The 21,651-nt window shown below is 43.1% G+C and overlaps 3 protein-coding genes across 8 annotated transcripts in view; 1 reads left to right on the forward strand and 2 right to left on the reverse strand.

Moving 5' to 3' along the window:
• Window positions 1–583: 583 nt before the first annotated feature.
• Window positions 584–3,572, reverse strand: rpl28 (ribosomal protein L28). 2 transcript variants are annotated; one of them, XM_079755405.1, is made up of 5 exons: window positions 3,552–3,572; window positions 2,990–3,077; window positions 2,706–2,829; window positions 2,049–2,167; window positions 584–712 (listed from the first exon to the last, which is right to left on the reverse strand). In XM_079755405.1, exons 2-5 carry the CDS (start codon window positions 3,068–3,070, stop codon window positions 623–625), a joined length of 414 nt encoding a protein of 137 aa, XP_079611531.1. In that variant the 5' UTR covers window positions 3,071–3,077; window positions 3,552–3,572; the 3' UTR covers window positions 584–622. The 2 variants fall into 2 exon arrangements, with proteins under 2 accessions (XP_079611531.1, XP_079611532.1); XM_079755406.1 differs by lacking the exon at window positions 3,552–3,572 and adding an exon at window positions 3,471–3,533.
• Window positions 3,573–6,992: 3,420 nt separating this feature from the next.
• LOC307089755 (uncharacterized protein) lies at window positions 6,993–9,369 on the forward strand. The gene is made up of 6 exons (XM_079756173.1): window positions 6,993–7,363; window positions 7,909–8,023; window positions 8,159–8,271; window positions 8,386–8,485; window positions 8,622–8,740; window positions 8,816–9,369. Exons 1-6 carry the CDS (start codon window positions 7,273–7,275, stop codon window positions 8,932–8,934), a joined length of 657 nt encoding a protein of 218 aa, XP_079612299.1. The 5' UTR covers window positions 6,993–7,272; the 3' UTR covers window positions 8,935–9,369.
• Window positions 9,370–9,559: 190 nt separating this feature from the next.
• Window positions 9,560–21,651, reverse strand: part of sec16a (SEC16 homolog A, endoplasmic reticulum export factor) — a 29,041-nt gene continuing 16,949 nt past the window's right edge. For 2 of the 5 annotated variants that reach the window (XM_079755320.1, XM_079755319.1), the window contains 12 exons: window positions 18,100–18,674; window positions 17,175–17,222; window positions 16,060–16,227; window positions 15,866–15,964; window positions 15,683–15,739; window positions 15,191–15,311; window positions 14,944–15,075; window positions 14,605–14,687; window positions 13,388–13,444; window positions 12,964–13,023; window positions 12,212–12,271; window positions 9,560–12,055 (listed from right to left, as the gene is read on the reverse strand). In XM_079755320.1, coding sequence (XP_079611446.1) covers window positions 11,981–12,055; window positions 12,212–12,271; window positions 12,964–13,023; window positions 13,388–13,444; window positions 14,605–14,687; window positions 14,944–15,075; window positions 15,191–15,311; window positions 15,683–15,739; window positions 15,866–15,964; window positions 16,060–16,227; window positions 17,175–17,222; window positions 18,100–18,674 — 1,535 coding nt within the window. In that variant the 3' untranslated portion in view covers window positions 9,560–11,980. Of the gene's footprint in view, window positions 12,056–12,211; window positions 12,272–12,963; window positions 13,024–13,387; window positions 13,445–14,604; window positions 14,688–14,943; window positions 15,076–15,190; window positions 15,312–15,682; window positions 15,740–15,865; window positions 15,965–16,059; window positions 16,228–17,174; window positions 17,223–17,931; window positions 18,675–21,651 lie in introns of all 5 variants that reach the window. The other 3 variants (XM_079755316.1, XM_079755317.1, XM_079755318.1) reach the window with 2 other exon arrangements.

The following is a 21,651-nucleotide window of genomic DNA, read 5'->3' on the forward strand; positions in this document are numbered from 1 at the left end:
ATAGTTGGAGGCGGAGCGCAAGAGGGTATACGTGCTCCAATAGAGCGAGTTAAAAAATATATAATATATAATAATATAATTTTAGCTTGCGTGTGATTTGTCGCGGGCACGGGTCAGTTAACGGGCCCGGATTTCATTTTGATATTATCAAGGGTGACGGGGCGGATCTGCTGCTGAACTTTGCAGGTGCGTCGAGGGCGGTTCTCAAACAGTGGACCCGTGCAGGACTCCGGCCTAGGCTATTAGAATTGAACAAAATATTGGAAAGCTGAGTTGGTTGGGCCACATTTGGGCGCGTTGGTTGGGTCCGCACGAGAAAGTGTCTCTAAAGGAATTGTAGCCAAAACAGTTGCATGGTAGGCTATATATATATATTTACGAACAGTACAGTTGAATAATTAATAGTAATTCAAAAATTATTGTAATCTCCTATACGTAGTAATTTTCAAAAAGGCTTGTAAGGCTTATCAAACTCACACCTGGTGGCATGTCATGGGACCTTTAATATCAGCCAATTTAAATGTTTTAATTTTGTTCGTATATTAACCCTCCTGCTCCTAATCAAACACAAATGACCAAGCAGTGTTTTCAAAACAAAATGTTTTATTTCAAATTATGACATTTATGCGGTCTTGGCAGCCCTGGTGCGCTTCTTCCTGACCACCACAGGCTTCTGGCTCTTCAGGATGGCACTGGCACGACGCAGAGCCGCCTGAAGGGAGAACAGAGTTCGCATTACAAAACACATTTCTAAAACTGCTTGCATTATAAAAAGGGGGCGGCAGGATAGTCAAGTTATTCACTAGCAGGCGAAAGGCTCTTGGTTCGAACCCCAACATCCACAGTCTACTGATTTAGGCCTCCTTATGCAAGTGAACCGTACTTGCTCAATAAAGTCGCCATGTATGACATTTCAACTTGTGTCTAGCTTAAAACTACCTGGACAAAGACATGGCAGCATCTGCAGGATTCAACCAGCTCAATTAAAGAATACCTGATGGAACACATTTAATACAGATTTTAAACCCCAACGTGTATAGTCTGATTATAATCCTCCTGAGGGTTATAGTAAACATAGTAAAGTAAACATTTATTTATATTTTTGATTATGTTATTTTCTCTCAACTGGATAAAATTAAGCAGGAGGCCAATCAATATTTTATTTACTGGTTTGAAATTCTTTATACTCTCCCGACAGCGTCAAACAATATTTATGACTCGTGAAAATTATATTCAAGACTTAAAACTTATGAACTTGGTGTCAAAACAACAAAGTATAATTTAATAATTTATCTGGTTGCAAATATATTAAGATAACTAAAAAACTGTTTAGGACAGATTACTACATGCCATGTTAAAGCTCTGATAACACTGGCCGTGATCAAATTATTTACAATAATGAAATTATTAATGTTATGAAAAATTTTGATGGTTAAAAACACCTAAATGTGTAATGAAACAAAGAAAGCACATTAACTAAAATTGTATTAAACATGAAAATAAATCTCACTTCATGGGGAATAGCCTGCACACTACAGTAGTAGTGTGCAGTGAACACTGAACCCAAACTACTCCCTACAGCTCTTTGGCGGAGCTCTGCACTCCTGATGGAGGCGTTTGCCGTGTAACGTTTAAGTATCAAGATATTTAGGCAGGTACCCTACCTAGGACCATTCTTGCGAAGTAAGAATGGTAGTGTAGCACTGTAAGAACTCAATTGTTTTCACCAATGTTTGCATAGCAAAAGTCAGTTGAACCGGTGTTGGTGTTACAGCCACACTAGAGTTCCATTGGTCAGGTTTTTACCTGCTTTTTACTCTAAATTGAAGGACTTTGTGTGTTCGGCTTGTTAGAATGTATATCTAATCTCTTTATTTCTGCCTGTCCTTGTGTATGGAAAATCATAACTATTGAATAATTGTGTTCATAATAATTAAAAGTGAAAGGAAAATTACGATATCTACATCTTAATTTTGGAGGAGTTGTATGGCTTCTCTCTGAAAAGGACCACCCATGTCCTAATATTGGCCCAGCGTGGAGTCGCTCACCATGCGAAGGTCTCTCCTGTAGTTGTTCTTGCCGATGATGTGCCTGACACTGCTCAGAGTGGCGCGGGAGTTCTTGTTAATGGTGATCTTCTCGTATGTGCTGACAGGCTTGCGTTGACCTGTTCAATCGGAAGCAAGTATTGGAGTGTCAACATTAAGAGACAATCCTCAGGATGATAAAAGCCCTCCCGACCCTTTCTGGAAAGGACTGCTCACTTACTATGACTATACTGGCCAATGAAGCCATTATGATTCATTACTGTTTAAAACCCCATATTATCCACATCAGCTCCATTTTCAATTGTACATAGTGCCGCTGGAAATAGCAAGGTGGCACAGCGCCCCTATCATCAGGGAAGAACTATATACTAAAGGGCTGATTATGGTTCCAAGTACACCATGCAGACGCTTCGAGGCAGTCGTGAACCTGTTTGGGGTCTGTCGGGTTTTAGCGAACGGACCAATCACAGCCCTAGCGGTGGACGCAAAGAGGGTCCGCAAGGACGTCACGGGTCTGTAACCCACTTGCATTGCGTGAACGTGGGACCATTATCAGCCTTTAACTTTCTTTCAGGGTTGTTAATTCGATTTATTTGGCAACAATTTATAAATGTCTCTGGCTACATGCTGGAAAAAACCACAGATTCTAATCCTAACCTGCACGCTTCTTCAGGACAACCATGATTCCTTTGCCGTCAGCAGCGGGCTGCACACCCACAGTCTTCCTGTGCACCAGGCCATTGAAGCGGAACGAGTTCTTGGACTTCAGGTTGTTTGGCTCCTGTTCAACAAATATACAGGGAGATAAATATCACAATACAGAAATAATACACATTCAGAAATAAGGTTATAGGTATAATTTTTAGATCATTTATGAATATTCGTCAGAGGATTTTCTAGAAATAGCAAGAAAGGGTTTACAGTAGTAATATACTACTCACGGTGCTGTAGGTCTGTCCGTTCCTCTTGATGAGGAAGCTGGAGCAGTTACGAATAACCATCCACTGCAGGTGAGAAGACATGGCGAATCTAGAGACAAGGGAGGACGGCATACGTTGATTTGTGAGGCTCAGTTGAACAGCTCATCAAATAGACAACCCATCAACTAAGCTGACCAGCGCATGTGTTTATGAATACTAGAAGACAGCGAGTGCCGTTGTCCACGGACATGTGAACAGATTGGTTGAACCATTTCCTAAAATTATTTATTCACTTCACATCGAACAAGGATAATCTTTGGATCAATGCTAAATGCCAGCACTAAATGAAGCAATGCTTCACTCGTTGCATTCAATGCTAACGAATGCTAAGGCCCGACCAGCTCACAGGTTAACACACATATTATACCATTTCAAGGCGTCAGTGTGACAGATGGCACACAACGTTTTAGCAATAATAATATACCCATCACAAACGCCTTACTTATAATAGTGAAGTACCAAAAATGCGCCGTAAAGTAAAGGTTTAGAGGTGAGCCTCTAACACACGGAGCGACCACGTTACCTTAGCGCGGAGGGAGAGGAAGAGAAAGGGCGGAAGCCGGTTGACATACTCTGTCAAATAGCCCTCCGCATGGAACTGAACCTCTTTCTCGTCATCGCAACCAAACATCGTTCTCTAATGCACTCAAACATGATTCTGTAAGTGGAGTCGTTTGGTAATTTTTAAATGTAAATGTTTTGAAAAATGGACATTTTAATTATTCATTGTAATGTGGGACTATATTATCGGTCAATTGTTGGAGGAATGTTATTTGACTGCTGGTGTTACTAGTGCGCCCCCTGTTGGCCTGGAGTGTGAAGGGATTCATAGAGTGGCGAAGTCACGCACCTCCCGGTAGAGCCCATGGGACCTATGAGATCGAAAATATGAATGGGTTTCAATGGAGAGAAAGTAATTATTTTCTGGTTCCAGTCTTTATATGCCCTGGATTGCACATATGTTGTTTGTGGATTTAAATGATATTTTTCCTAACATTATCAAGAAGTTTGATAATGTTTTTGTTTTAAGGTTTTGTGTGAGGCCGCATTGTGAACTACAACTCTTCGCTGTTCTCGACGCGAATGATATACGTCACCACCCGCACTTGGATGGGGAGATTATCGGTCTTGTCCACGCCAGTCGCAGGGAGCGTGGCGTCAAATTCTTGACATGAAAAATTATAAATGAAATCCAAAAACAACATATGTGTAATCCGGGGCATATAAAGACTGGGACCAGAAGATAATTACTTTCTCTCCATTGAAACCCATTCATATTTTTCGATTTCATAGGTCCCATGGGCTCTACCGGAAGATGCGCGACTTCGCCACTCTATGGATTTATTGTAAAAAGAAATATGCATATCTTTTTGTGAACACTAGACTATACTCACCAAGGGTCCATATCCCAATTTCTTCTTCACATATACTTCCATTTAACTATTTTTTTCGCCTATGACTTAACCAAAACAAACGTTTTCCATCCAAGAATCATGCATTTTGGTATGCTTTATCAAAATGACCCAGTTCCCCTGTTGTTGTCTCTTCCTTTTACCAACTCACCTATTCAGCTATTTATTTAATTTGTATGTGGAACTACTTGTGATTATAAGTGCCCCACAATGTATTCTTACTGCTTCAACTTATTTTCATCGGCTAAGTGCCGCACCACGTGTGGGACCGGCTGTTGACAGGAATCAGTGGCGTCACTAGGCTGTTTCATTCGGATATTATTTAATTAGCCCCGAATCCTTTTTTGTTGTTGCTTGCTTTACCCTAGAAACAAAGATGGGGAAGGGGCATCTCAAAGTAGCCTAGTCCTTCTAGATAGTCCTTCTGGCAAGAGAATAAAAAATTAAAAACATAACCAGACTGTTTACCACCTCAAGTGAATTAACCTATCCTATCTCCAGGATAGGGTAGGTTAATTCTCCAGTCATACAATATATATATATATATATATATATATATATATATATATATATATATATATATATATATATAGATAGATAGATAGATAGATAGATAGATAGATAGATAGATAGATAGATAGATAGACAGACAGACAGACAGACAGATAGATAGATAGATAGATAGATAGATAGATAGATAGATAGATATTAGTGCTGTCAGTTTAATGCGTTATTAACGGCGTTTACACAAACCAATTTTAACAGCGTTAATTTTTTTATCACGCGATCAACGCTCTCTTGGCTTGGCAAATGTTGTAGTTTTTTCAACTGCTGTCTAGCAACAACTAGTCACGTTAGAAAAACTACAACACCATACCGGATCTAGCTACACCGGAACTCTTCCGATTACCACTCCGCCACCGTGTGTGTGTGTGTGTGTGTAGGCGTTATTCAATAGCCTGGTAATATGTATAGGCCTACGTAAGGTAGGAATATTCATACTGGTTTAAATAATAAATGCTGGAAAAAACTTATAGTATTTCCCATCTTTGCTGAGCAAGTGTTTTGTTCGAAAGTTCAGTGATTGAAACAAATGAAAGCCTGGAGTTTTACGGTACCACTGTCATGCACATCCCCGATGTCAAGTGGACCGGGTTGAATTCACTGCGGGTCTCTCTTCTTATATCCATCTGACCAAATATATTTTATTACTATCCTTAACACTCTCTGATCTCACTAAAAGGCTAGCAGCACGAAATCAAGGGATATGTAGAATAGAAAAAAATGTGTGATTAATCTTGAGTTAACTATGACATTAATACGATTAATCGCGATTAAATACTTTAATCGCTTGACAGCACTAATATATGTGTACGGTCTGTCTCACTTGTATTCATTTTACTGTGAAATAACTTAAATGGAACTTTAGATGTACATTTCAGAAACCTAGAAACACCCCTGGCAGGGATCAACAGAATAGTGACTACAGCCCCCACACCAGGACCACACTCAACCCCACTCAGTCCGCACACTCAGCACCACTCAGCCCCCACACCCAGCCTCCACACTCAGCCACCACACTCAGCCCCACACCACCTGGGTCGCTGCGCGTTATTTATTAGCTGAACTGAAATGGGTTTTGTTTATGTTTCAATGTTTGGCCCGTCCTGCGTGTGGTTCCACGACACCGACAGTAACCTTGTGGTGACGTCATCTAACCGACTCCTCAATTTGCGTAACGTTGACCGGCCCCTTTTTGAACCGCTCTTGTTCCGGAGGTAAATTTCCCATTATTATCACCATTTACTTTTTGTAAAATCGTTATATAAAGAGTTTTAAGCTTGGAACCAAGCCAATCGTTCGTCATGGTAGTCGCGACCATACAACGTTTGATTCGGGGCAAAATAATTTGGAAAACTGAAGAAAAGGCAAAGGTACAAGACTACTTTATTTTTGTGAACGAGGTAAGGAACTACTCAACCCATAAACCATTGCAAACCTTTTTTGCTATGGTTCCAACCCAAAAGTTTAGCATGTTTCTTGCATCTTATTACCTTTGTCATTATCAGGCTATATTTTTTATATTGTTAATTCAAGTTGTGTCATAGTGTTTGCGTATGTATAGTGTTTCATATAGTGTATAGCGTTGTCCGTCGTTCCTGACTGCAGTCACTGCGTTGCTCGTTTTCATGGTAACAGCGAGCTCCACCAATCAAAGACATTGTGTTACACTTTAGGATTATGGGTAGTGTAGTGGTTTCAAAGACATCGCGAATAAAACGTGTTTTTCTAAAACCTCGATTTTTAAGTCTTAAACTTGTGGCTTCTGCAGGAGCATATACCATCGTTTCACAATATATTGGCACGTGGTAAGTATACTTTGGATGGTCACGACATTATGGCTTTTAATCAAAACCTCTATGGAGAAAATGAATGGAGCTTTTTTACTTCCGGAACCACACACAGTACGTCGTGACGTCACATTGCAAGGCCCGCCTCCATGTCGGAAACACCGACTCCACGTCGGAAGCACCGGAGCGGATGGTGTTGACGGTAGCTGCTGCTGTTTTAGTGACTGTTTAGTCATTCATCGTGAGATTACTTGTCATTAGGTGGTAATTGTAGTGTTTGAAACTACCACAGTAAGGACTCATGCAAGGACAAAGCCAAGAATACGTTGTATATATACGTTTATTTAGGGTTTTACATACAACTCCCCTGAATTGAATGGAAATGGCTTAGTGTGGACTAAAATAACAAAACACAGAACCAATTCCTGGTGCTCTGTTATGTACCAGCTCTGTAGTGACGGATCCATGTGGACTGTGAGACATGGAAGGCGATGGAGCCCTGGAGGCACTTGGTGAACAGTTGTATAGTTTGATCTATCCCCAACATGCAGAAATCGCTGGGAAACTCACAGGTGAGTTTGTTTGTTAAGCTCTGTTCAAAGTGAGTTTATATTTGGTTTTATGTTTTGTTTGTATAGGTAGAATTGTACACCATGTAACAATCAGGCTGTTAACATTCACAATTAAAACGTGGCCTCTAGTCGAAGACATGGATAAAGGAAAATGACTACATGTCTTGTGTATTGAAGGCATGTTGTATTGTGTGTTTAAGGCATGTTGTATTGTGTGTTTAAGGCATGTTGTCTTGTGTGTTTAAGGCATGTTGTCTTGTGTGTTTAAGCCATGTTGTCTTGTGTCTTGAATGCATGTTGTCTTGTGTATTGAAGGCATGTTGTGTTGTGTGTTGAAGGCATGTTGTCTTGTGTGTTTAAGGTATGTTGTCTTGTGTGTTTAAGGCATGTTGTCTTGTGTGTTTAAGGCATGTTGTCTTGTGTCTTGAATGCATGTTGTCTTGTGTGTTGAAGGCATGTTGTCTTGTGTGTATAAGTTATGATGTCTTGTGTGTTTAAGGCATGTTGTCTTGTGTTTTTAAGGCATGTTGTCTTGTGTGTTGAAGGCATGTTGTTGGAGCTTCCCGGGCCGGCTCTGAGCCAGATGTTGGACGATGAGGCCCTTCTGGCTGGAGCCTTAGAGAAAGCCCTCAGCGCCTTGGACAAACAGCTGGTGCCGAGGTAGGTAAACTTAATATTGATGGTATATGAAAATTTCTTAGGTATGGCGTTTTGCAACATGTTGTGTACAGAATCATTAACAAATGTGAATAAGTATCCAACTTGTTGAATGTGAGGGATGGATTTATTTTGCAGTAAAAGGCCTTACAATGATGAAGAGAATGTTTCTGGGTCTTCCGACTCCCTTGGAGATCAACTGTTTGAGCTTGTGGACACCTACAACACTGGGCACTCCCATAAAATAACCGGTGAGCACATCTCCCATGCGTCTTTATGATTGAATCAAAACAAACTGTTTATAACTCTGATTCTTATGATGACTGGCACGATTTACTCAACGCCTTACTTCCGATCTTAAACAGGTATGCTTCTCGAGCAGCACAAAGAAACCGTTTTAAAACTGTTCTCAGAGCCTACACTGTTACAAGAGCAGGTGAACCTCTCCCTGAAGACACTTAACGAGTATGTTATCATGCTATTATTACAGTTATAGCTCTACTAGTATTATTGTGTTTTCAGTAACTATTCAAATACATATGATTTTCCTCATTATGTTATGATTGCAAATGATGTCTGAAGCATGAGTTCCCCCCCCCAGGCAAGAGTTAGAGACCTATATGAGTGACCCATCGCTCATGGAAGACATGGATAGACTAGGAGAGAATCTGTTCTTGCTGGTGGAGAGGCTGGATCCAGTCCACGCTACTGACATCACAGGTTTGTTATAACAACAATGGCAATGTGATTACAGTGAATTGATATCCCATCTCAAAGGTCCAATCCCTTTTGTAGGTATGCTGCTGGAGATGGACCCCTCCACCCTCCCACAGCTACTAAGAGATAACACAGCGCTGGAAGGGGCGGTTCGGAAAGCACAGGCAGCACTGGAGAGTTTCAAGTCCTCTGTTTAAAAAAGGCATCATGATTGTGCACGCTTTTCAAACAGAAGAGGATCTTAAGAGATGCTGGGAGTAAGAGAATGGTAAAGGGTGGACCACCATGGCTGCAGATCATGTGTTTCCAACCAAAATACGTTTTAATTGTATGGATGAGATGATTAGGATCCACAGGGATCTGGGACTCTTAAACACTTATAGGATACATCCTGTATGCTAGACTGACAAACCCCTTTCAGAAATAGGACCTTTGAGGTGTAAGCTGGAATTGTGCAATTTTACATGACTCTCAATGCAAGTTGAAACTTTGTTTTGTTTTCTCCTTATTTCACCAAAATGATGCCAGAAAAAGCAATTTAATCAATACAATGTGTTTTAATGGAGTGCTACAGGCATGCCACATCACACTTGCTCCTGTCTGACTTACCATTATTAATTAAATGTGTTACAAGCAAATGACTTACAACTTAAATTGTATGAATATGTATTTACTATTACTCTAATGTCCCTTTTTCCTACACCAGGTGTTTTCAAATTGGGTGAAAATGAGCCTCCCCTTAGAGTAGGTAAGGACAGCCGAGCCCCCCCCCCCAAAAAAAAAAAAAATATATTCCCGTCCGCGCATGACCTAACACGCCTCTTCAGTAAATGCCATCTTTTGTGTGTTCCAGGCAATGATGACTTTCAATAACTAATCAAATGTAAATGTTTTTTAATATTGTATTTGAAGACATTTTATTTCCACAACTTTTTTAAAAGTGCATTCATAAACGATTCTTTGCAACAGCAAATAATTTCCAACTTCATGCAGGCCTAATTGAGGCTACTTTTAAAATCACTGAACATCAGTAGGCCTATCCACAAGTCAACAAAACAAAGCTACAACCGACGACACCCGACGGCTGAAATCGGCGCTGTGTGTCTGGGCCTTAAGGGCACATTTGAAGGAGATGCACATCGGCTCGAAAGAAATAAGCACAATGGACAGCTCTCGGATCAATGAACGACAACGGCATGTTATGAGATCGAACAGATTCACATATTTTCATCAAATTTCTTAACGATTTCAGCCACATAAAACCACAGATTTAAACCACAAACAAAATGCGCCATACTCACATCATTTGCACTACGAGCAACATCACTATGGCCCAACCAATTCATGAATTCAAGACACAACTTTGACCTTCAATTTAATCGTCCATATCAGTGATAACAATAAGGCCTCGCTTTTGATGGCAGAGGTGTTCGATGCGGGGCTGCACTGCAGAGAGAAATAAACGCAAGTCGTCCTCCACCTGCAGCCTTGATCTGTATTTGTTTTTAATCAGGGTCAGTGCGGAAAACCCACACTCACACAAGTAGGTTGAGGTGAAGGGGATTAGGATTTTCATAGCCTTTGTGGGGATATTTCCTAAATTTTTTCTCCTCCCTTAATGCTGACTTCTGGTGACTTGGGACAAGGAAACGATGCATTTTAAAACTAATACAAGCACACACAATTACCGATATCAATAGAGCTGCATACAGATGTGTATCTTTTCTTTGCATGTTGCGTGTCGCGCCTCCCCTGTGGCTCTTTGGCGCCCCCCAGGTGAGGCGCGCCTCACCTATTGAAAACCGCTGTCCTACACCCTCTGTTTGCACTCCTTGACTTGTGTTCATGCATACAAGTGCATTTGAAGCATGCATTGTAGATATATTTCTATTTTCAATCATTTAATGATTCTCTTCACATAGATTCTGACATTTTCAGAAACATTAAAGATCAAGAGTAGGCCACAGACAGGTCTTTGAAAGTGCTAAAGAGCGAAAAAATATCTTTATTTAATTTTGTTTTATTCTTTTTTATATAGAATCTTACAATAGGGATTTTTCACTTTGGGGTAAATGAAAAGTTTCTCTCAAAGGGAGGATTTTAAAAAATCTGTTACACTGGTCTAGGCCTATTACCAAAGCAAGCCATTTAAGATCATCACAAACTATTGGTCTACCGGGTCTTAGGGAGACGGGACAAAACACAAGTTAGCAAAGAAATATTCTGGGGAAATTAATTTGATGCAATAAGCTTTCATTTTTGCAACTTAAATTAATATGCATAAGCTGCAGTTGAACAATCAGGGATGTGAATCAACCACTAGATAATGACTAAGAAACAGTTCTCATTCAAGCACATCAGAAAATAAAATTAATTGCTCTCAAAACACACATTCAGGACTACGACTCGATAAATACAATCAATCAGATTTACACATTTGGATGGATTTGTTATACCACATTTAAAGAGGGACTTGTTGTATTCTGAATCCTGGTGTTACTGAAGACCAATCCTTGTTTCTCTGAGCTGAACCACCACTCGGGGGGCCGTGTGATAGGTTGAGATCTTGGAGTAACCATCTCAAAAGTTGGAATAACAATCGACAAAAAGGTGTAGAGGTCAAGGATGTGACGTCCAGCCTGTGGGTCTGACATCGTCACAGTGGAAGATGTAGTCTGCTCCTTTTCAAATGGACCCTCCATGTCCAGTGCACAGGGAACCACGATATGCACAATCTACATGAACGGTCCAATTCTATTCCTCTCTACAGTCCAGACACCCAGACACAGACAGACAGACACACACCCACACACACACCACACACACTTGCAGTCAAGAAAGCCTGGACAAAAGGACCATAGACATGATACAGGGCCGGTGGGGTTCAGAGTTGAATCTATAATTGGTTGTTCATTTTAAGCATATGGTTTGGTGTGTAAATGCATCCATATTAAAATCTGATGCATTAAGAAAGCCCTCTATAAAAATAGATTGGGAGGAATAAGCCCTTTCAGTGACAGCATCTTTCCTATATATATACAAAATAAAAAAAAGCAATGGACTTCCAGTAGGAAACATAAACCAGAGAAAACAAGAGCGGGTACGATGTCAGAGTAGGATGAAGACGGTATTGGTGATGAGGATTAACGAGAGGGTCCTTCAGAGTAAAAGCAATCTGTCCATGTGCTTCAGTCACTTCCGGACAGGATGACTACCAGCTGTGATTAGTCTGTGGAGAGGGGTCTATTTCACCACTGGGTACTGCCGCTGGCCCCCGAAACGGCCTTGCCCCCGCGGCCCTCCGGACTGTGCACTGGGCTGCAAAAGAGAAGACAACAAGGATATGAAAGACTTCCAAAGAAAGAACACCCACAACAACAGTCTGTATAGGTTACATTTAATTACATGAGTTACACCACCCCATTCTTTATAACCAATATGTTTTTCATTGTCGCTTTCCTGGGGTCTCCTCACCTGTGCAAATTGGGCGGGGTTATAAAAGGTCACGCCTCCAGCAGGTGGGCCTTGCTGTCCCTGAAAGGAGACGGCAGCGTTAGACGGTACAGCCCATATATTCAGTTCACCTCAGCAAGAGGCAGCTAGTGAGGATGTGCTATTAAACCCTACCACTAGCTCTTGTGTATCCTGTGTGTATCGTCTAATGTATTTTCTCTTTTCCCAATAAAGTACTAAACACTCCAGATGCAACAAAAGTCCTTGAGGCCCAGTCAAGCACCGTTAGAACACAACACATTAGTGAAGCATGCAAAGCGTTGTGGCGGTGGTTAGTGTTAGAATGCTGCCATGACAACAATGGGCTGGTCTTTGAACACACGTCTCCAGCAGAAGTCACTCCATGAGCAATGCATGACCAGGCTTTGACTGAACTACTTCAGTGTTGTAACTGTACACATCTGGTAGGTTTACAGCAACAAAGTATGAAACACCCTGGTTTCAGATACTGATGGACACTGATGATAGCAGATCATGTTTTGGATCTCCCCATGTCTGAACCACAGGCCTGCTGACAATGGTCATGTTAAATTACTTTAAATCAGAGCTGGTCGGTCAAATCAAAGAGGAGGGATCTATGCTGGAGACCGCAGGAGGGGCAGCTGGTGGCAATCTGGAGTAGCACAGATAACGGAGCCAGATGCCATCAAGCGTGGGATGTGGTGGGCAGGACGGTGTGGGGGTGGGGCTGGTTGAGACCCAGCTATATGTACCTGATTTAAATGCTGACTCACTTCACGTGATAAAGAGCTCATTGAGCTAGAACGTGACAGCTACAGACAGAAAGAGGCCACACAGAACAGACAACACCACAGAGCCAGGTTAATTCATCAGAGAACCTCCTTCACTGTAAACCCATTTAGAAAGAAAGCCATGTTGGAAGTACACTAATACCACATTAGAAGGATTTCAAAATTAGAGCATAAAGAAAGCAAATTAATGAATAGACAATGGAATTAGCTCATTTGTCAATTTTACTTCCCCGCATGCAATATATATTAATGTTAAAACCCGCAACGCAATCCAGAGAGGCCACCCGCAGAGCAGCAGGCTGATGGGAGCAGCAGCTCATGTGGAGGGCAGCATCCCGACGGCTGCTGTGGTTCCAGAGGGAGGAGACCCTGGATGTGTTCTTACCTCCCCAGACTCAGGCAGGCCATCTCCCCCTGGAGGCATCAGCGTTGGGTTGAACATCTAGAGGAGTTGGATAAAACATCATTTTGTATTCTCTCCGTCCAATAACCTTTTTCTCCCCAGTCTGCACCGCCCCACCCATCGCATTAGGGGCCCATCAGTTCAGTCTGCCATTGCTCGTCGCCTTTGTTCCTTGTAAGGCGATCCGCCTCCCTGCTGTGTGATATCCCTCCTGGTCAATAGTGCTAGTCCTGCCCTGTCATTTTATCAAAACTTTGCACATTGTTCAAACCCCCCATTTGCTCTGTGATAATAGTTAGTACACTGGAGTGTGTGTGGTTGATGGCTGGTTGGAGCAGCTTCACCTGGCTTGAGTCAGATGGACTCTGGACCTGTTATACATGGTGTAATCAATGCACATAGTTTAAATCCCTCCATTAGCGTACACACACGCCAAGAGAACTCATGAATCACCCTCTGCATTTACCACTGTCCTGCAAACGCTATAATGAACAGGTTTCCACATCATCCCCTTCTGTCCTGGCGCTGGAGTAGCCAGTAAAAGCTAGAGAGGTGGGGTTTAGCGTGAGCAATGCTACATAGGCCTACTCTCATACTAGGGAATTGTGTCTTTGAAACTTTGAGGCTACATTGAAGCTCTGCACTAACCGAGTCAGACTGGCCTGTGAGCTGACAGCCACTGGCATCCGCCAAGCAAACCTGTGATACTGTAGTTTGGCTTTTTGTTTACAATACAACAATTTATAAATGAAAAGGAATAGGATCAGGTGTTAAACTGATTGATAGATTGCAGCAGTGGTCTCTGCAAGCTCCGGTTCAGGCAGGGAGAGTTACGCACCATGAAGGCTCATTTTATCCTTCTCACTCCAGATTGTTGAAATACCGTTTATCAGAAGCTTTTTTTCCTCTGGATTTCCTCTGGCTAGCCGTAATGGATAAACAACAACCGAAATGGACTACACTAACACTCTTTCAGCACAGCACAACGCACACACACCCATCCAGATTTTAGAAACCAACTATACTAGGGGCATCTTAAATGGTGGTATTGGCTATTTTTAGCCATCCTTTAGCAAGCATGCCGACCTATTGTCTTATTCTAATCCAATTAGCCCATTCATTCTGTGAAGACTAAGACTATACTGCTATTATTCGGTTATACATTTTTGTCCATCAGTAGAGTAGGTTGTCCTTGTTACCTGTGGTGCAGCACCTGCACTGGGAGCAGCCTGCTCCTGGGCGCCTCCTTCACTGGCCTCCATGGGCTGCTGATCCTCTGGGGCTTTGGACCAACAAAAACATTAGTTTGTCCTTAAATCTGAGATTAGTGGATGTGTGTGTGTGTGTGTGTGTGTGTGTGTGTGTGTGTGTGTGTGTGTGTGTGTGTGTGCGTGTGCGTGTGCGTGTGTGTGTGCGATGCTCTCATATGTTGTTCAGAAGAACAATGCTCAAAACTGCTTTTTAGGTTCGGGCACCGCTCGAAAATGCAATAATTGTTGTGCAGAAAGTGTCATCACGTTTCAGTGTATTACACACACCTGCCCTGGGCACAAACAGGTTGGTGGGCATGGGAGCCAGCGGAGCAAAGATGTCTGCCGGGGCGGGCCCCATCCCCCCGGGCCGTGATGTCTTGCTGGGGTTCAGGATGTCCACATAGCGGCTCTTAGTGCCTGAGGAAACAACCAGCCAGTCAGGCATCAACAGACATCACCATGCTCACTACCTTCCCATACTCAGGATCCCACATCTCTCATTATGATAGCTGAGGTCGGTTTGATCTCTCACCTGCTTTCCTGGAGAACATGTTGACCGGGGGCCCCCCTCCAGGGGGCCTTCCGGGCCCTCCAGGGCCCGGCATCGGAGGACCAGTCTTGAATCCAGGAGGAGGTGGCGGGAGGGGTTTACTCTATATATAAAAACAATTCTAATGTCATTTTAATCCAGATGAGGGATGACCTCGCCTCTTCAAGGTTTCAAGTTGTCGATAGAAAGACATTGCTGGGGTAAGTTTAGTTTTTCCGTCAACTACTCAGCTTAACAATGTTAGAAAACAAGGTAGTAATACTACTATTTATTTTGGAAAAGCATTAATATCATGCAAAAGTTAAATATGAATTGACGATATTTAGACGATGGGTCCGGCCTGATGGATCAGAATCTACCGTGCCAAATCAAAATGGAGGAAAGTACTACATCCAATCAAGAATCCAAACTGGATGACTGGCGAGAATTTATTTTGAGATAAATTCAAGTTAAAAGAAAGGGCAAATAACAAACCTCCTCTTCTGGTTCATTCTGGTCCACCCACTTCTGCCTCTTCTCGTCCCACACGATCTAAAACACCACCAGTTACATGTCATGTGAGGGATGCAGACTCCTGTCTCAATATCTTAACTTAAAGGAACCGTATGTGGTGCTAGCAACGATCTAGCTATATCATGAAAAAATAATCCAACTCACAGATTTGTTCTTGTCATCGGGCAAGTGAGCCTCGTTCTTGCCCTTCCTATAGAGCCAGTTCAACCAGCCGCCACCACCGCCGCCACCGCCGCCTCCACCCTGTGGGGGACAGAGAGCGGCCGTGTTAACACCGAGATAAAACCATCAGCTGGAGGGGAGAGGGAGATGGGTTGGTGTGTCGCGGGGGGGGGTACCTTCTTGGGGGAGTGCTTCTTGTCCTTCTTAGGGTCCTCCATGCGGGGCTGCTCAGGGATGGAGGGGGGAGGCGACGAAGACATCTGCATGGCCGAGGAGTTGCTGCGCTCCCGCCCGCCGGAGTGGGTGGAGGACTCGGAGGTGGTCCGGGAGCGGCGGCCGGAGGCCTGGGAGCAGAACAGGAGAGCGCTAAAACAACCTCATCTTCAGGTCAAAGGTTACTTTTTCAATTCGGAGGTCCACATAAACACAAACAAACACACAGATTTTTGTAAGGTTTTGCCCAGAGAATGTCAACATCCATATCAGAATTAATTTTTGTCAGTCTTGTGCTATTATAAAGTTAACTATAAATAATGCCGGAGTATACATTATCATTACATAATTAGCAAGACAAATCATTGCCATAAATCATTGACTTGCGGACATAGATTGCATAGACATAGGTGTGCAGGTGTAGCCGCCATGGTATTCTTTACTGCAGTGGTTCTCAAACTGTGGTACGCGATGCTCTATCAAGTGGTTTGCAGATGAATTAGAAAAAATTTTTTTTAGATTAAAAACAATACAATCAAAATACTAGTACGAATGGAAATACATTTACCATGAGATCATGTTCTCACTTGCTGTGTGTGTATGTGTATGTGTTTCCCTGTCTCTGTTCTAGTGCTACCACTTTGTACACCTGACAACAGCTAACAATAAATAATATTATTTTTAAGAAAAATTGTGCCACCTGCATGAGATGTGCATAGCTGAATAGGGCCGCAGGCCTACGCTACTTCATGTTGTTATATTTTATAACATCTGTCATAATGGTGGTCGTTTGGGAGAAAAAAATTCTGTGGTGGTACACGTTATGAAAAGTTTGACGACCACAGATTAGTGAACAGAAAATAGTTCATGTGAATTGAACAGGCGAGTACTCTAAAGCGCCCTCTGTTGGATGGTACTATTCATTTACGTTTTTGGTCCTTATTTCTACTTTTAAGTCAGTATGAGGATACAGGCATTGTGGAAGCAAAGAATCCAGATACTCGTATTCATAGGTCTCCTATGAACGCACATTACCAGAATTAAACACTAAAGTCAATTTGAAATAAACCAATCTTACCATGTGCATTGAAGACTGTGAAGAAGTTCTCGATCTTCTCCCGGCACCCTGACAAGAACACAGACAGGGTGATCATTATCATCCTGAGCCATGAATCCATGCATTCTGAAGGTAAGGTATTGAGGACTTCAAATGGACACAAAGTTAGCTTAAAGTGTAAGTGAACCCCCAGTTTCAGCTCAATTTCGAACACTGACATAAAGTGAGCTCAGGGAAGGAGGAGGAGAGGTGTATCCCCATGTTTTACGCCCACAGCAACTTCCTGATACTTTTTTAAGCTAGGGCACATTGTTAAGTCAGAGTGATATAATGTGCCATATGATATTCGCCACACCGTGGCGTTAGACAGTAGGCATATCCCTTTCTCGGACACAGCCATCAACATCAGCACTGCCCAAACTGAGCTCCACACATCCACACCACACCAGTAGCATCGCTCTCGGAGTTAGAAATCAAGTGTCATCAAAGTGCCACCGAAAAGCCATTTCAACATCACTAAAGGAACAGGACCCAAGTTTGGAGCTCAGAGCAGAGTAGAAATGGCAGAAACATTGGATTTGTCACCAGGTTTTTCTGAATTATGCCATTATCTTAGTAACGATGACAAAATGGCATAATTACTATTTTGAAAATCATTGAAGACATACTAACTACACAATTTGGGGGTATATATATATATATATGAAATATGGATTCACTGGCACTTTAAGGGCATGAGGTGACACAGCCGTGCATATATCAGGATCTCGTTGCTAACCATGTGAGCGCTTTGGTCGTAAAAGTCCTTCTGCGGCGTGAAAGAGTTCCTGCGCATGGCGTTAGACATCGGAGGCAGGGGCTGACCCTCGGGCTGGCCTAGGACATGCTGATCCATCATGGGCATGTGTCCAGGGAAGGGGGGCGTGTGTGGGGACGGCTGACTCACCGGGTATGGAGGCATCGGAGTCATTTGATGGGGAGAGGGCTGGTTTACCGGATGAGGGGCTTGGTTCATCTGGGGGGGAGGTTGATGGTTCATCTGGGGGGGAGGTTGCTGGTTCATCTGGGGGGGAGGTTGATGGTTCATCTGGGGGGGAGGTTGTTGGTTCATCTGGGGGGGAGGTTGTTGGTTCATCTGGGGGGGAGGTTGTTGGTTCATCTGGGGGGGAGGTTGTTGGTTCATCTGGGGAGGAGGTTGTTGGTTCATCTGGGGAGGAGGTTGTTGGTTCATCTGGGGGGGAGGTTGTTGGTTCATCTGGGGGGGAGGTTGTTGGTTCATCTGGGGAGGCATGTGAGAGCCCATGTGTCCCGGGTGAGGGGGCGAGGAGCTGGGCTGCTGCTGGAGAGGTGGAGGGTACATGTCCGAGGGCTGGGGCTGCTGAGGCTCGTAGGGAGAGGGGCCGGAGGCGAGGACCGGCGGTAGGTAGCCTGCGGCCGGGCCGGGGGGCACGCGGTAGAACTGGTGGACCTCTGATGGGTGGTGCTGTGGAACCATGCCGTCTTGGAGGATGGTAGTTGGGGCTGTAATAGAACATATATTGTGTATTTGTAACACATATCAATCATATTTTGATTTACATGAAGAAAAAAACAATAACTCGATAACTTGCTAACTTCAGTTATATGTAAGATACAGATGGTGGATGTTAAGTATAACATAAACAAACACATACCTCATGATGTGTGCCCATATGAGAAAACCACTGCATGGATTTTGTGTATCATGTTATCCTAGCTATCTCTGTTGTATATGGGGAAGTGTTGCACGATACCAAAATTATGACTTCGATAGATACCTGCCCGATTCATACCTCGTTGGAATGCGGCCATTTCAACATGCCCCCATTGTTTAGTAGGCCTACCGCCATTCCAGTCTACCAATCAGTGACGCCAACTTCAGGTCAACATTGGGGGATCATAAATATTTCGTTCAAATGTGTTCAACCAAAAAATAGCCATTTCAGTATTATTTATCTGTAATTTGTTTGATTAATTCCAAATTTGGTTCGGATGATGTATGAAATAACCTATTCCATCAATTGACAACTGCATTTTACATGTGTGTTACGAGTGGCGGGGCATGTACTCATTTAACATGCCCAGGGAATGTATAAATATTCTATGAAACTTAAAACTGGACCATTTATTCGTTAGAGTTGGATTTAAACTCAATGCAGGACCACTATTGGAGTGGATTGGACGAACATTGGAACGAAATTAATTGTTTGGAATGCTGCGGCAGAACGAATCAAGGAATGGGCGCAGTAGCCTATATCGGTCCAAAAGCAATAGGCATACAATGCACTTTACAAAGTAGAAAGGCAAGAATATAGCCTAGACCCATCCCTTTACACACAAATTCTCGATGGGATCAATAAAAATAAACCAACAGTTTTTGCCCATAGAAATCTCTCAACAAAGATTGGCGTAGGCACCCGGTTTCTGCCGCTGAAGTAGGCCTACCCAACTGGGGCTCCATATGCTCAGCTTTCTAACTCGCCGTCTTCTCCTTTTCATTAGGCCTTTTTACATTGTCAAGCCGGTTCGGTCGCGGCTTGGCAAGCCCGGCGATTTCACCGTCTTATCTCAAGTTTCCTGTATAAAACCGAGGGGCTAAAATCCCCCATTCGTCACCGCGCAAGCCCGTCTTGGTTCACTGGAGAACGCGGGTTGGGCACGGAGTCTAGACCTCTTGCTCACTTTGAACACCAGCCGCAGTGGCGGCTGGTGATCAAAAATGTTGGTGGGGCACAGTAATAGACAGGGGGTCTGGGGGTCTGGGGTACTATACCTACTATTCATTCAGATTCATAGCCTACATCCTGACTTTCAGGGCCTGGACAAGCTTACACTGCATATACAGACCTACTTTATAGCCATTCCACCAGCCATTGCTATTTGACCCATTGTTGTTATTCTGATATTGAGACAAATCATCATCACTGTCCTATAGCGTCCATTTTTTGTGAGTCTCAATGTCTACTTCAAATGCAGTTAGAAATATGGGACAGTTGCTTCATTTTGTTTATATGCTACAGGCCAAAAGACTAAATTAATATGTAACTTACTTGCTCCTTTTAAGCATAACATTGCTTGGGGAGTCCACTTCCTCCACTGAAAAGGGTGGAAAGTGCTTACAACTCTCTGCTAGTTAGCGATCTATCACTTCCCTACATGTAGTTGTGTTGCGCGAATGCTGCTGAGGGACGTAGCCTATTTGATTGATTCGCTGAATTGTCCAATCATGTAGTGATAACAAAAAAGAAAAGCGATACCATTGGCCTGGGGCGCACACTGGTGCGACCCAAGGGCGAATTTTCTTACGCCAATGAAAAGCTGTCTCTGCTTGATAGACAGCAAAAAGTTAGCGAGCTTACATTGTCTTCAACGTGGCCGGCGCCCCTGACTTGGAGGAGGGCTTTTTTTTCGAATGACCAATAACTAGCCTAGCCCAAATCATTGATGTTCAGACGCATTTAAATGGTTGCTGGCAGTGACAAGTATATCACACAATTAAACAAGGATAAACGCTACGTATTTTTGTTGATTTATTTCGTATTGATTATAGTTGATTAATAGTTGGCAGATATATTCAAGTGAATATTTCACGAAGGGGTGGCGCCCTAGCGCCCTCTAAAATTAAAACATTCAGGCCTATGCAAATTATTCTAAAGAGTCTTTAGGATAATTTACATACTCCCGAATGTTTTAAATTTTTTATGAATGAAGACACCCGCATGCAAGAATGAGTTCATGTCCGAGTGTAGGCTACAAACGCGATTAACTATTTACAAGTGCAAAAACGCCAACATATTCTTTATTTTGCTTTTCTATCCCGACAAAAGCCTCCTAAGGACAGTTCCTCTGCATCTCTCTCATAGATCGCACCATCTTTCAACGTCTTTGTTTAATGCGACTGCATCATCATCCCCCCCCCCCCAGAACCGCGGAGCCATAGCATTTACATCAGAATGAAACCCAATAAACCGCCAATGTGTGTAGGGTCCGGGAGGGTAAATTGGGGTGCTGGCTCGAGCAACCTAATCGCAAACCTGTTGCTGTTGCGGCTCTCAGCTGTGCCAGAGCGTTCACAGTTGCTAGGGAAACCACCTGAAGTCGCCGCCCGGTGCAGCAGTGTGAACTGCCCAGTTTTTAGAACGTCGCAGCCCGTCGTCGCTAGGAGTTGCGAGTTGCAAGTCGTTGGAAGCGAATCTTTGGTCTGAACTGGGCTTAAATGATTAGCCAGCTGATCAACTGCAACTATTCGCTGATCGTGCGCCTGTAATCTAAACAGAGAGGCGTGGCGGGAGTCGCGTAACCATGACAACAACTGCTTATCAAAATCATTTCAGTGTGGGACGTGGATGCAAACCATTCCGAAAACAATATGAAAACGATAGTGTGGACGGAGATCGTTTTCATTGCGAATGTGCGTTTTTATATTTACCCGGGTTAGTGTGGACAGGGCCTCACTCTCACTGCTCAGTGAACTGCCTGC

This window comes from Pollachius pollachius, assembly GCF_949987615.1.
Source record: "Pollachius pollachius genome assembly, chromosome: 18".
Lineage (NCBI taxonomy): Eukaryota > Metazoa > Chordata > Actinopteri > Gadiformes > Gadidae > Pollachius > Pollachius pollachius.